At 40.5% G+C, this 15,183-nt stretch overlaps 1 protein-coding gene across 2 annotated transcripts in view; it reads left to right on the top strand.

Moving 5' to 3' along the window:
- Window positions 1–225: 225 nt before the first annotated feature.
- Window positions 226–15,183, top strand: part of LOC101852793 (guanine nucleotide-binding protein G(o) subunit alpha) — a gene marked incomplete at its 3' end in the record, with an annotated part of 19,739 nt that continues 4,781 nt past the window's right edge. Inside the window, 4 exon segments of one of the 2 annotated variants that reach the window (XM_013087165.2) lie at window positions 226–358; window positions 9,676–9,799; window positions 12,672–12,856; window positions 14,842–14,944. In XM_013087165.2, coding sequence (XP_012942619.1) covers window positions 9,694–9,799; window positions 12,672–12,856; window positions 14,842–14,944 — 394 coding nt within the window. 2 annotated transcript variants of the gene reach the window in all.

Here is a 15,183-nt window from a genome sequence, read left to right as displayed (position 1 = left end):
ATTTTCTCGCTAATGTTGTTTTTGACATCAGGTGGCACCAACTTCCTTCAATCGCAAATATTTCAACTTCTATTCACGGTGGGTGGGTACTTTTTGTTTTCAAAACCAACGCAAATGAGCAGGCTTCATGTTTACACAAATTTGCTCCAAAACTGATGAGCGCCTGATTCTATCGTGTCGTGACAGAGACCGTACTACGACAGGAAGCAAAGGCGGAAGCCAATACTTGGCCCTCGCGGAAGTGGGAATTCTCACGAGCACAGACAGCTTTTGTGTGCACACTACATACTTTTATAGCCAACCTACTTGCCAAAAACCAAAGTAGGATGACCAGTGCGTAAACAAGTATCGTTGCCAAGTGAGTAAAGAGGATTGATGCGGAAGATTAAATGACTGTTTGAAGTCGAATAAGCAAACAGTCAATTTGTCTCAATGACACTGTGACACTTTCAACAAAGTTTTCTCTCAATGTGAACTGAAGGCTGTAAGGTTGTCTTTAGAAGCAGCGGAAATTCGGAAATCTACCATTCTACCATTCTTTTGTTCGCCCCGGTGCTCTAAATAGTGGTCGGTGACATGCTCAGAAACAAAAATAAGGTTTGTGTCCTTTTAAATTAGTGATATTTACTTGCATACGTCACTGTGACTTTTCGTAAAAGGAAGCGTATTATTGATCCTGAACCCGAAGCGACACATTATTTTATTTCCGTACTTGGAATTCCTAGTGAAGAATAAAAGCAGTGATCTCGCAATGAAGATAGAACACATTCTGCAATAAAATGTACCGCAAAACTACTGTAATCGTCCGTCCGAGTGCGTGGAATGGCAATTGGGGCAGGCAGGGGGACGTGGGGAGGTGGGGGGAGGTGGGGGGAGGGGGGTGGAGGAGAGTTCCGATATATTTTGACAAGACTAGAACAACGCTCCAAACAGTGAGAAAAATAATTGAGTGGCAACTGAAAAGATATACATGCAACCCCCCCCCCCCCTCCGCGCACGCGCTTACCATTACCGTTTGATAGTTGTTTTTCCCCCTTGCTAAAGCTCCTAAATTAGAAATGATTAAAATCTGACAAAGGGATAATAATAGAATAGTTAAATTTGTGAAAGAATCTGCAGTTCTATTTCATTTTAATTGTTTAGCCAGATAACCTAGATATGCTTCTTACTATGTCTACTTTTCAGCTTGGTTGTTTATGATAAACAATTTCTTTGATTCTTTTCGTATGTTTGTAAACTCAGGGTTGCTTCCATGTTGGGTTTTTTTGTATTCCCAGTTTATTTCCCTGCTTTGTCCAACCTTAGTCTTCTCCTCAAATACCCCTCTCTGCCAACCTCAACCTGTCTGTCTGTCTGTCTGTCTGTCTGTCTGTCTGTCTGTCTGTCTGTCTGTCTGTTTCTTTCTTTCTTTCTTTCTTTCTTTCTTTCTTTCTTTCTTCCTTCTTTCGTTCTTTGTCCCATAGTAACTCATCCCTTCCCAGTACCTGTCGCCACTGTTACCCCGCGCTCTGTATCATCGCTGTCCAATTTCAGAGCCTGTACGGCCGTACGCTGTCTTGTCAAAGATAAAAACCATGGGTTCTGTTGCACTTTTTCGTTGTTTTTTTTTTTTCGTTTTGGGGAAAGGGGGGGGGGGGGCAATTCTTTCGTTTTTTGTTTTTGTTTCTTGCTTTTGGCGTGTGTGAGTGCGGTTTTTTGTTGTTGGTTGTTTGTTGCTTTTCTTTTTGTTTTTTTGCTTGTTTGTTTGTTGTTTTGTTGTTGTTGTTGTTTTGATTTTGGTTGTTTTTTTTTTTTTGGTTGTTTTTTTTTGGGGGGGGGCGTTCTCTATTCTCTTTCGTCATTGTCCTTTGCGTTGCGTTTCTCTCCATATCTGCTCCATATGGAGTGCCGCCTTATAGCCCGGCTACGAAAGACCTAGATCATCAAAAGCGGCTCAACGAGAGGTAGACGGTAGGAGGTGATTGAGAAAGTTGGGACAGGGTCATGTACGAAAAGGGGCAGAGGGGAGTAGGAGAGCTCGAGAAGGTACAGAGCGCGCGTGTTTTCGGATGTGCACCCACCTTCTTCACCGGTAGATCATCGCCTGGTCGCAGTACAGCATTTGGAATAGATCTACAGGAAGCAAAACTAAAACAATCTTACGAAAAACTCTCAGTGGTGAAGCGTCTATATAATCAAATAATCACTGCTTCCCTTCCTAATTTTGAAACATTGTCGCAGTCAAATTCATCCATAGACGTAAACTTCATAAATTAAATGTAAAAAGGCGTTCATAATCACCAACGAACAGTGTGCCTAACATTCAAAACTGTTTCATTGCCAAAGAAATAGCCTGTTCACCCCTATTGGGCCACTCCGTTAGCAGTCGCAAGCTTGGATTAAGAAAGCTTAAAGTGAGGCTGGAAGAGTCTACCAAAAGAGTTGAAGGGAACATGTATACAGAACTCAAAGCTGTTCAATTGCCACCTATACCCTGTTCACCCCTTTCGGGCCACAGTTATAACTGCAGTCACAAGCGCTGATTATGTAAGCTAACTAGTACACTGGTCGAGTCTACCTCACAGATGTGAGGGGAACTAACTCCTAATAATATCTTGACTGCTGCGAGTTCTTGTTTTTTTCCTCGACTTATGACAATGGCTCCTGGCTGCGAAACGCTAGACAAAAACAGCCAAATGTGAAATAAAATATTAATAATTGTCAGGTTCTACCAAAGAGTTTAGACTCACTGGTGTTACAAAAAAAAATGATGTATAGTACAATTAGTACTGACATCTCTGCTTCTTTGCTTTGTGTTTGTGTAGTCACATCTAAAGATAGATTTAAAGTTTGTTGGAATAAATATTTAATGAGATACCTTCCCGACTATTTTTGCGGTTGAACTATGCATACAGCATAAATTCAGGATTTGTTTTCATTCACTACTCTGTGTTGCTGCCTCGAGTAAGATTCTTGTGTGATATTTCCACGCCCTGTCTGGTCCCATCTTACTTTGATTACCCTGTTAAACAAGTCAGCCTTCGCCCCTGAATCTCATGGACAAAATCAGTCTCGGTCAAGCTTCACGACACACTGCTGAATATTTTTTTGAAGATTCAATGGATAAAGCAAACTAAGTGGAATTTGTTTTTTTCAATGTTTCAATCTTTAGCGGAGGTAATTGCTCCCCCCCCCCCCAACGTGTTTCTGTGTGCTTTAAAAGGGCGGGCGAGGGTGGGGGGTACAAAGGCTGTCGACGGATCTGGATTATCATCGACGATATCTCATTAACATCGTTATCATTAGCAGTATCAATATTGCCGAAGTTCTATTGTACTGAAAGGAAATATAGATAGATAGATAGATAGATAGATAGATAGATAGATAGATAGATAGATAGATACATAGATAGATACATAGATAGATACATAGATAGATACATATCGGTGGATGGGTGGAAGGATAAATGGAAGAATGGATGGTAGATAGATAAATAGTACCTACTTGTTATTGATTGTTTCGTTGACTGACTGATTGTTTGTTTGATTGATTGAAAGATGGTTCAACAGATAGCTCACTGAATAGTAAACAATTACAATAGACAAGTCACTAGATTGAAAGACAACAAATAAACTTTAAAAATAGCGAAAGCAGAAATAATAATTGGACAGGCTCATTCAACATTTCTGCAATGCACCTGCAGTTATTTCTAAAAATGTTCACCTACGAGTATGAATGCGATCCATTTAACTACTCTAAAAGATTTTCCAAAGGTTTTGAAATAAGTGGCTAAAAATATGTTCACTTTTTTGGGGTGTCTGTCGTTTTGTATACATGCCTCATTCATGTGAAAGATGTCTCTTTTATTTATTTTTTTAAAATATAATTTATTTTAGTCCTTTGAATGTCTCTACGGTTTTACAATACAAAACACATAATGGCATAATCTAGTGAGTGGATTTTACGAAAATTCTGTATTAGAAATTTAGTTCAATTATATATTTTTAGAGCTGATCAATACAGAGAAACATGCTTTTAGTTTCCTGCATCCACGGGCTTTGTAAAGGTGATGTTGCCGTAGATAATGAAAGTCTTTTGTGCTTGTTTGGAACCAAAGAAATACCAGTCCTGACAATGTTGATAAACTAACTTGAGGCATGATTATAGATAACATTATTGTACTAGTCTGGGTTGTCTTCAAAAGGATTTTTCATTTACGAAGGACAGACTATCTTAATAATTATATATTCAACATAATATAATCCTAAAACATTCCCAACTACCTGGGAAACTTGTGTTTTCCTCCCCGACTACTCTGTTAGCCCGACTGTCATAAACACTAGACCACACTGAGACAAAACAATGACAAGAACATTAATTATTTTACCAGCGTTTGTGGTATTCAGATAGATGCTTTGTCGTCCCACGCAGAAGAACCGAGTTCCATTACTTGGTGTAGATTTTTTTTTTCTCGGGTATCTCGAAATGGTGAAATGATATTAGTTTAACGCCCTTATCAACATCATTGGCTTATTTAAGAGGCCGGACCTCCGAGTTTAACGTCCATTTCCGAAATGACCGAGCTAAGTTGGACATTCCTGTAAAGTGCCTTTCCCAAGGACACAACGTCGGACCGAGCTGAGGCTCGAACCCGCAAACCGGCAGTCTCACGACTACGAGTCCGGTAGATTAATCACTAGGTTACCGACTCCTCTCGGGTATCTCAGTTTTTCTTCTAGGATGTTATATCTCTAACGGCCCGGGTTGGCCCAGATATGCAACATCAAAGCCTGCCTCCTAAATATTCAAAATTGTATCGATGGGGGCGTGAAACACCCAACTTTATTATATAAAAAGAGAAAGATCGTACTGCCATTATTTGTCATTACCTAACTAGTCAGCTATGGAGGGACAATGGTTCAAATTGGCTTTCTTGTATTACTAACTTCTTTTTTCAGGACTCTTCATGGTTTATCAACCGTTAAGTTCAGTTAGATCGGAGATGGACGCCAAATTGGGTTTCAATATGCTAATATTTCTATGTTGTAAGGGACGGGAAATACGCAAAAGCTCAAAATCACAATACCCTGAAATGAAAATCTGCTGCTGTTATTTGTTTCGGTTGTTTGGATTTTGTGCCAGCAAATGATAAGTCTATTTTCCCACTTGGGTACAATTCTTTAAACTTCAAATATGTCAGCGACATGTGCAATGAAGTTGGCGTTAACTGAAATTTTCTTTCGGTTTAGCCGGGTCTTCAGTTTTGACGAGTTGCTCAAATAGAAGAACATTTTACTTTCGGTTTACTACTGTTTTCGGATTAACTGTGTTCGGTATTAAGGAGGCTCCACTGTATAATCTACAAGCGCGATGCAGATTGTCGATGCAAAGCACTCAGCTCCCACCTCAGCACGACACGTTGTTGGAAATCCAGGTCTAAGGTGTTTCACTCAAGTCAGGTTGGAGTTGCCGCCCATCCAATCAACATCGTTTTCGCTCGACATTGTTTGACCTTTTCATGCAGTGTGTTCACCCACCTCTCAATTATTGCCCCCCCCCCCCCCCCTCGCTGTTCTTCCTTCTTCCCCTCGCCCTTTGTGCTGTTGTTGGTGTGTGTATGTATACATTCCTCTCTTTCTCTCTCTCTCTCTCTCTCTCTCTCTCTCTCTCTCTCTCTCTTTCTTCCTCTCTCTTTCTCTCTCTCTCTCTCTCTCTCTCTCTCTCTCTCTCTCTCTCTCTCTCTCTCTCTCTCTCTCTGCCTCTGTCTATCTCGCTATCTATACCATTGAATGAGAGGCGAACACCTTAACTTCTAAATCACAAGAGTCTCCCGATAGATAGATAGATAGATAGATAGATAGATAGATAGATAGATAGATAGATAGATAGATAGATAGATAGATAGATAGATAGATAGATAGATAGATAAATAGATAGATAGATAGATAGAGGCAAGTATATAGATAATAATAATGTCTTGCCCTCAGCTTCCCTGGTAAAGTCTTCAACTTCTTTGCCAGACGATTTCGAATCTAGATTCATATCCGTGTGCATTTCATAATACATGTATCACCAGAAAATATTTTAACAGCTTGTAAAGGCCAATGTAAAATGTTCTAGAGATAACACAGAGAAAAAAAAACCGAATCTCAACTGTTATTATCTAAATTGTTCTCGAGCAATCAGACCATTGCTTCCTTCATGTGCAGGAAAAGCTGTCTACATTTGCTATACTGGCTTGTAACTGTTTGGCAACCTTAAAGGTTCTGTCACGATAGTCATGTTAACTATAGTATAAGCATTCTTTTTTGTTGACAAGAGCTAGATCTGTTGTTCTCAGACACGCTCGTTGCTGAAAAATCGAAGTAGATTTCAACTTCTAGACAATTGAGAAGTAGTAGTTTCACATATTGACGTGGTGAACTTTTATCGATTTAGGATCACCAGGTGATGTTTAACGTGCGCAACTCACACATGGGACCTCACGGATTTTTTTTCCCATTTATCCGAGAAAGTTAGAGGTCTTGCCTTCCCTCAAATCAGGGGTGTGGCTGAAATACAGCAGTAAGAAGGAGCCACCGAGAAACGGTAGAAAGGCAGCTCAAAGGAGGGGGGGGGGCAAAAGGAGGGAGGTGGGGGCAGAAAATGGAGACTAAAGCAGACGACAAAACAAGATTAAAGAGCAGGAAGAAAGGTAAAAGGAGTCAGTGTTTGCGTGTGTGTGTGTGTGTGTGTGTGTGTGTGTGTGTGTGTGTGTGTGTGTGTGTGTGTGTGTGCGTGTGTGTGTGCTAAAGCTAGCAGATAGATAGATAGATAGATAGATAGATAGATAGATAGATAGATAGATAGATAGATAGATAGATGGATAGATAGATAGATAGATAGATAGATAGATAGATAGATAGATAGATAGATAGATAGATAGATAGATACATACATACATAGATGGGGGGCGACGTGTAACTCAAAGAGAGAGAGAGAGAGAGAAAGAGATAGAGAGAGAGAGAGAGAGAGAGAGAGGGAAAGTGAGAGACAGACAGACAGGCAGACAGACAGACAGACAGACAGAGAAAGAGACAGAACGGTGGAAGGAAAATGGGGGGTGAGAAATCACATAGAAATAAAGAAACAAACGAGTTATCTTATCACGCTGACTTCGTTACAGTTTTATTTTTCCGTGATCTATCTGTATTATTGTTTCGTTTTTTTTTCTCACACTTTCGAGGCGGGAATCAAGCAATCCTGTTCCTGTCGCGCCAATATTTATGCTATTCCTTAGAAAATTACTGGGAAGGGAAATTGTCTTGTCTTCTATCGATCCATTCCAACTGTAATCACAGTTGTTTCTTTTTTTTTCTGCCTGTCGATCCTAACGATCAGACTCCACTTCTTTGTCATCCACAACAGACGCCTTTGCAATTTTGTCGTTTCCCCGCTATCCAAAGATCTAAAAAAAAAAAAAAGAACAGCATCAACTCCAGTGTAATAATATTTGGCCGGGTGGTGCGGCCGTGGGGGGGGGGGGGGGGGGGGGGGGGGGGGATGGTGGGTTTTATTTTCTAAAATATTGTTTTTCTTTGGACTTCTTGTTTTGTTTTGTTTTTGTTTTCGGGGGGTGGGGGGGGGGGGCATCCCAATGTTTGTGCCATGTAATTGGCTAATCTTGAGGCCATACATTGTAACTGCTTGATTTGCTTTTGTCTTTCAGCTCCTGCAACATGTCCCTGCTCCCTGTCTTTCTTCTTTCCGTCCACCGTTACTATTCTACACAACCATATGGAAAATTCTAATTGTGTTCCAAACGCCAAAGAACGTAATAGAGTTCTTAAGTAGTGGGTGGAATAGGATGGGGTACAATAAGGGACCAAGATCTTGAGCCAAAGAGAGAGCCAGGTCTAAAATGAAAACCGCCAGTGATTAAAAAAATATTTTGACGTCCTCCAATATAATTTCATACTCTACTTCAGGCGAAGATGTATATTCGTCAAAAAAGTATGGAAACAGTTCTCGAAGTTCTTTGATTGGTTTAGAGGCAAATGAAAAAACAACTGTCTTCAGTGTCCTGGAAAACAATGTTTGTCCGTAATAGCCACCTCGGTGTAGGGCGGAGTAACGACAAGCTGTAGGATGTTGACCGTGAAAAGGTGGCTCCATGCGGCGCTCAGAATGCAAGGCTAAGTATATCTGTGTTCTGTATAAGTCTCCGAGTCTGCAACTCAAATTTCTCTTACTTGCCAAATCCGAGTCCATGAACCCATTTTGAATTGAAGTCCACCCTTTTACCAAATGTGAGGCATCGTGGAGAAGTCAGGCGCTCGTCAAAATAATGAAATCAAAGAGTTTAGCACTTTTTTGCCCGATGGGAAAGTTTTTAATTTTAATTTTCCAAAGACTCTCAGACTATGAAAGTTACCATACTTTGGCGGCCATTATCTCGCTAACTTTACATCTGAGACTAAGGCAACCCTGACCTCCTTCAATCGCAAATAATCGACTTTTATTCAACCAAGATGGATTTTTTTTCACCAGAAGGAAGACGAATGAACAGGCTTTAAGATGATACCAACTATCCCATTTACCCGAAAATTGACGAGCGCCTGATTCTACCACATCGTAACACAAATGTAGGTGCGCCCATCTTTCACGTCCGGATTTCCCTATGAGAAATATTCTGAGCAAACCGTGGGCAGGAAACATGCGTCACAACGACGACGGTCAGCCGGAAACTCTCAGTAACTGTGGTCGCTCACTTTCTTTCACATGTGAACGCCTTGCCCTCTAAGCCCATGAACATACAGATGGAGATAAAGGCGTTCCGTAAATATCAAAGAAATCAGGACTAAGTAAGCTGAGAAAACTATTTTCAGAATTCCGATATTAGCATTCCCCAGCTCAGAAAACGGTAAAGTACAATAGTTCTTAATCTTCATCTCCATACCAATGTTTCCTCTCGACTTCCCCCTCACCCCAACCACTTCGTCCTCTTTTTCTAGACTCACCAGCTACTCACCCATATATCAATCGGTTTGGAAAAGGTATACAGGCGTCTGAAGTGAAAAGTTAAGGTTGTTCATTGTTGTTCACAAAAAACGTGACTTGTCTATCTTATCCAATGTTTCCACTTTCTGTTGGGATTCTGCATGTCACTCAGGGTTAAGGCGACGCGCCTCATTAATGGTCAAAGTTATGTCCAAGTACAATATCTATCAATCTATCTATCAATCTATCTATCTATCTATCGATCGATCGATCTATCTATCTATCTCGCATGTACACACACACAAACATACGCACATACACACACACACTCACTCACACACACACACACACACACACACACACACACACACACACACACACACGCACGCACATACACACCAAAGACCCCTTCAGCCTCAAGTCCCGCCCCCTATCTCCTTTTTCCTATTCGTCTCTTTGTCTCTCTTTCCCTCCTGTGTTTGCTTACATTATCACCCCTCCCCCTGTCTCTCTCTCTCTCTCTCTCTCTCTCTCTCTCTCTCTCTCTCTCTCTCTCTCTCTCTCTCTCTCTCTCTCTCTCTCTCTCTCTCTCTCTCTCTCTCCCCCCCCCCCTTTCTCTCTTTCTCATCCTATAGCATAGCTTTCTTTTGTCCCACCTCGCTTCAAGCAAGTCCTCCATGGCCAGACTTTATGACTCGCGTCCGCTTGTCTTTTCAGACCTTCTCCCTGACTACAATGAGTAAAGGCGGTCGATCGGCCATCGCTCGGAGCAGGAGCATTGACCAGCAGCTGGACGAAGAGAGAGGACGTAGGGAGCGAGAAGTCCAACTGCTGATACTTGGTCAGTATTATTTGCCCAATCTCTTTCTGTTTCAGATGGCTTTGTTTAAACACCCTTGCCCACCCCCACCCCCCGACCGCTTTCTATTCTGCAGAACTATTAATGCGAAAGTGAGTGAAGAGAGAGGGAAAGCGAACAATGGAGAATGCTTTCCAATTTAGAAGGCAAACCCGTTGACCGTATAGAAATAGATATTTAAACAACTCAGTGCCGTTTTTTGTTTTTTTAAATTATAGTATCCAACTAGTATTCCTTAAAATACTTCTATAGTGCGGTCAAAAATTCATGGCGCAACTTATCTTCAAATATCCCATTAACGGGTGAATCAATGTCACCCACACTTTGCACAACAGTTTGCACCAACCAGTTTGTCTTATATTAATGTTTTCCCATAAACAATGGGACTACAATTTTTAAATAACCCAAATCTTTTTTTCAAAAATTTACATAAAATACTATATTATGTTCGTCACGCGGAAAATGGGATTGTTCGCAGCACTGCCCGCTTCTCAAACACATTTTGAATACTCAAATGACCTACGTCACAGCTCATCAATGACACCTGTTGGTGGCAAAACTTGTTACAAGAAACTAATTTCATAATCAACACTTTCTTTTTGCTTTTAAGGTTCTCAAAACATGAGTTCAATAAGCACAATGTCGCGATTAGAAAAAAAAAATGACGGACTTTCCCTTTAAAGAGATATTGTTTCAGCTTTAAACCTTTTTAAAAATCTGAAGAAGCCACCCACTGGGACTTTTGTAATCATAAAACAATTTTCTAGAAAAGCTAACAAAACAAGTGTTTACAAAAATATTGATCTGTTAAGACAAATTGGTACAAGTCTTTGTGCAAAATCTAGAGACTTTATATTCGATAGTCGGGGAAATATTAACAGTATGAGACAATAAGTTGGGCAACGAATTTACAGTAGTAGTACTTCTATACGTCAAGGTTTTCCCCCACCACTAAACGTAACTGTGTAGATCTGTTTCTTTTGCTTTATCCTGCAGTAACTTGGAACGTAAGGTATAAATGTGAGGGTGGGCGGTGGGCAGTGGGTAGAACAAAGGGATGGGGATGGACAAGACTCTTTATATTATGTTCTCCAGGCAACTGCCAAGTGTTGGTCCGTATTATACGAGTAATTATCTTTTCCCAACAGATTGCATTAATTGTCCCTGGTGGTGGTTTTCAACATTCTTCCCATTCATTACTCCACTTGATTTAACAAGTTGACAACTGCCTTTAGTTTATCATTTTCTTCTTCCTAGCAGGTCCCTCCCTGCTTCTGGTAACATTTGTTTGTTGTGTGTATTAGGCAGTTTATTATGTCTCCAGGCTGTATTTTATGTCGTCTCATCTGAAGTCTAGAACTTTTCTTTAACATTAATTTCGCATGATCGTGAAAAACAATCAGATAGTTGCGAGATTTTTTTACGAAGGTTTCGCCTAAAAAATACTTAAATTTGCTCTGAAAAATGCGTTTTTATATGAGCAAAACGATCCTGAAATTGACCAAGGTCAGTAAACTACACTTTCTTCGAAGAACCAGACACAAATTTGTACTTCTGTGTGTTATAGCTCGCGAAACTTTTGTTTGGTCGCTGGCCTGCAGAAGTGTCATGCAACGTTTCGTAGGCATTAGTAAATTAATAAATGAGCTAGAATTTTTTAACGCGGTCGGACGAAAGTGAACAAGCTATAGACCCCCTGGGGACTGGCACGAGATACATGAGAGTGCGTGAATGTTATTATATCGGACCAACTGGATCATGGCAGCTTCCTTTGTGGCGGCTCGAAGGGCCTTATTGTCCACTCAGAGTCACTAAGGTCATACCAGCGGGAGATGTTCACCCGCTCAAAGCCCACTCTATCAAAGGATAAAAGCAGTTCTGGGACTCATGAAATTGCCTGCACAGGAGAGTGGTAGTATTCAAATAAAGTCATGGTCTGTACTTCTACGACCTGTCAACACCGATAAATGCTGTTGCACTTACATCTTCTTCCCCTTTCCACAGAAGCCTATCATTTTGATAAAACTGGATTCATACCAGTGAGATCACGACTGGTGTTATAAGATTTGTTTTATGAATAGGTTAAGTACGTTATTGAACAGATCGCACAAAGTTGATCATAGCCGATTACCTATAAAACGGCTAAGACTTACGTGACATACAGAAGACTTCTTGCTGTTCTGTTGAAAAGACTTCGTGTTCTGGTTGGGAACTAACGACACGCTTACTAAAAAAAAAATCTTGTCGATAGTCCAAGCAGGACATAAGTGTTCAGTTTTGCTCTAGAAATCAAGATCTGGTCAGAAAATGTTCGCAATTGTTTCAATTGACATCACTCGTCAACTCCAAAAAAAAGCTGGGAAAATGTAATAATAATATAAATTATCATTCATTCAGGCATTCATTCATTCATTCAGTCAGTCATTCATTCACCCGCTCTCTCTCTCTCTCTCTCTCTCTCTCTCTCTCTCTCTCTCTCTCTCTCTCTCTCTCTCTCTCTCCCTCTCTCTCTCTCTCTCTCTCTCTCTCTCTCTCACACACACACACACACACACATACACACACACACACACACACACACACGCACACACACTCTCTCTCTCACTCACTCTCTCTCTCTCACACACACACACACACACACACACACACACACACACACACACACACACACACACACACACACACACACACACACAAACTCATTCTTTGATTAACTCTTCCAACAATTTAATTTTTGAAGCACATTCTTAAACTTTTTACGCGTTCTAATCCCTTAATTTATCCCCCCCCCCCCCACCCCTTTCCCCTACCCCTTCCCTACCCGCCCACCCACTTCCCCTCTTCCGGTACCCAGGCCCGCCCGGGGTGGGCAAGAGTACGTTCCTGAAGCAGGTTCGTCTCCACCATGGCGACCAGTTCCCGCCAGAGGAGCGGCGCAAGTACCATGACCAGATCATGCAGAACGTGGCCACGGGCCTGGTGCAGCTCATGGAGCACATGGAGAGGATGGGACTCAAGTTTGACAGCCCCGATACAGAGGTGAGCTCTACGATACGCTAGGGCTATACATGAGCCTGGAATCAATCAATCAACCAATCAACCAACCAACGAATCAATCAATCAATCAATCAATAGATCGTTCTATCAATCAACTAACCAATCAACCAACCAATCAATCAATCAATCAATCAATCAATCAGTCAATTAATCAATATGATATATATAATAAATATATACATTACACTTTTATTTGTCCCAGAAGGGCACTTTGTTTTACAATGGCAAACATACATACAAAAATACATAATTATAAATACGTACATACATGAATACATACATGCATAAATACATACATAAATACACACTATTACACAAATACAGAACAGTTTACAAACAATGCCACTGTCGGTCGCCACTGTGCAGCGCCCTGTATTTTTGAGCTAGGGATGTCGTGTCTTGCTCAAGGACACACCCCAGTGACCACCCATTTGATCCCCGTGTCACCGACACTTGCTTGAAGAAAGCAAGCAAGCAAGCAGTCTATCTATCTATCTATCTATCTATCTATCTATCTATCTATCTATCTATCTATCTATATATCTATCTATCTATCTATCTATATGAATTGTTTTTGCTTACCCATGTTCTAGTTCACACAGTATATTAGACGCACGCCTTCGATCTGACAGGCTCAAACTCATTCTTTCTTCTTTTCTATACAATTTTTGCCTGGGTTTCTGTGTATGCGTGTGTCTTTCTCCTAGATTTTACTACAGTCGAGCCTGTCTGCCTGCTTGGTTTCTATGTTGTCTTACTAACTACGTATATCATGGTCACGTTATGTGTGTCTGACTATTCGGTGAATTCTGTAGATGCTTAGTTTACAGACTCAGGCCCAAGTAATGGTAGATACTCTCTCCCTCTCCCCCCCTCTCTCTCACACACACACACACACACACACACACACACACACACACACACACACACACATAATGCAGACTTATTGATATCATTTAGCTTCTTTGGCCGTTTTACAAAACTGTTCCGCTGTTTGTGTATCGTAGATGCAGCGTATTTAGCAGGGATTAATCCAAAAGATTTTAAAAAATCAGATGTCGGAAATGAATTTGAGGAAGTTGACGTAAAGACAAAGGTAGTTGTCTTAACTATGGCAGGGAAAATTCACTCTCCAAGAATTAGCTTTCTAAACATAGTGCACCTTGATGAGCTGCAACTTTCGCAACGAAATGGGATAAAGAAAATTTTCTAATAACTTTTTTTTTTTTTTGTGCGGGTGTGTGGTTTTGTTGTTGTTTCTTTGAGGGGTTTGGGGGGGGGGGGGGGTTTTTTTTTTTTTTAAGGTGGGGGGAGTTCTGGGGAAGTATTTTATGGAACAAAAATATGCATTTGCTTTATAAAAAGTACTCAAGGCCATTCCATTGAAGTCCAACAAGAATCATCGAAGTAAAAGATATGGTTTTTTAATATGAACTAAATTTAAGTCGTTTAACTCTTCCAAGACATTAGATAGAAGGCAGAGTACTAGCTTAGAGTGACCTTTGAAGTTGATTCTTACTTATAGAGCAAGAACTGTTTATTTTATTATCAGGATTGAATTTACTTGTTCGTTGCAAGCTAGTATACTGACTTTAGGTAATAATTTAAGCTACTAGTTTTGAAGTACCCAATTCTATCGACTTTGTTATAAGTATAAAATACATCCTTTTTTCCACAGCTTTTTTGCAGCGTCTCAATAGATCGTTTCTTTCTTCAATTTCTGAAATTAAACATTGAAACGCCTTTACTGTTTATAGGGATTTGCTTCATAAGAAGTCTTCTGTCTAATTCTAATGCGTATAATTTGATACCAGTTATCTTGCTTTGTTGACGCTTCCAACTTTGTCCTTACTTCAAAATATAGAAAATATTGTCATGTGTTTATACTGTCTTAAAAAAGCATTATTCTAACAACTGTCAGATAAAAGTTGCCATTACGTTGTCTCTGAACGTCTTGATGTTTTCAGCGGTTGTCGGACGACTTCAGGAAGAAACACCCCCGAGTATCTTTCGTGGCTCTCATCAAAAAGTTCAAAGAAGCCGATGACGAAGCAGAAGAGATTTGTCCAGGTATAGCTTTACAATGAACTTTCTTGCTACTGTCTCCTTTTTCTTCCTTGATTCGTGTGTGAGAGAGAGAGAGACAGAGAGAGAGAGAGAGAGAGATTCAAAGATTCAAAATGATTTATTGATTTGAAAGGCCTTTGGCCCATACATCCACATATTTTAACATATGGTTCGGCAATTACATACATTGGTGCAGCACATTGGATGTTTAACATAAATTGGACATGCACGCCCACATACAC

This window comes from Aplysia californica, unplaced genomic scaffold, assembly GCF_000002075.1.
Source record: "Aplysia californica isolate F4 #8 unplaced genomic scaffold, AplCal3.0 scaffold00552, whole genome shotgun sequence".
Taxonomy (NCBI): domain Eukaryota; kingdom Metazoa; phylum Mollusca; class Gastropoda; order Aplysiida; family Aplysiidae; genus Aplysia; species Aplysia californica.
Note: the sequence above shows the minus strand (reverse complement) of the source record. Positions and strands in the feature narration are given on the sequence as shown.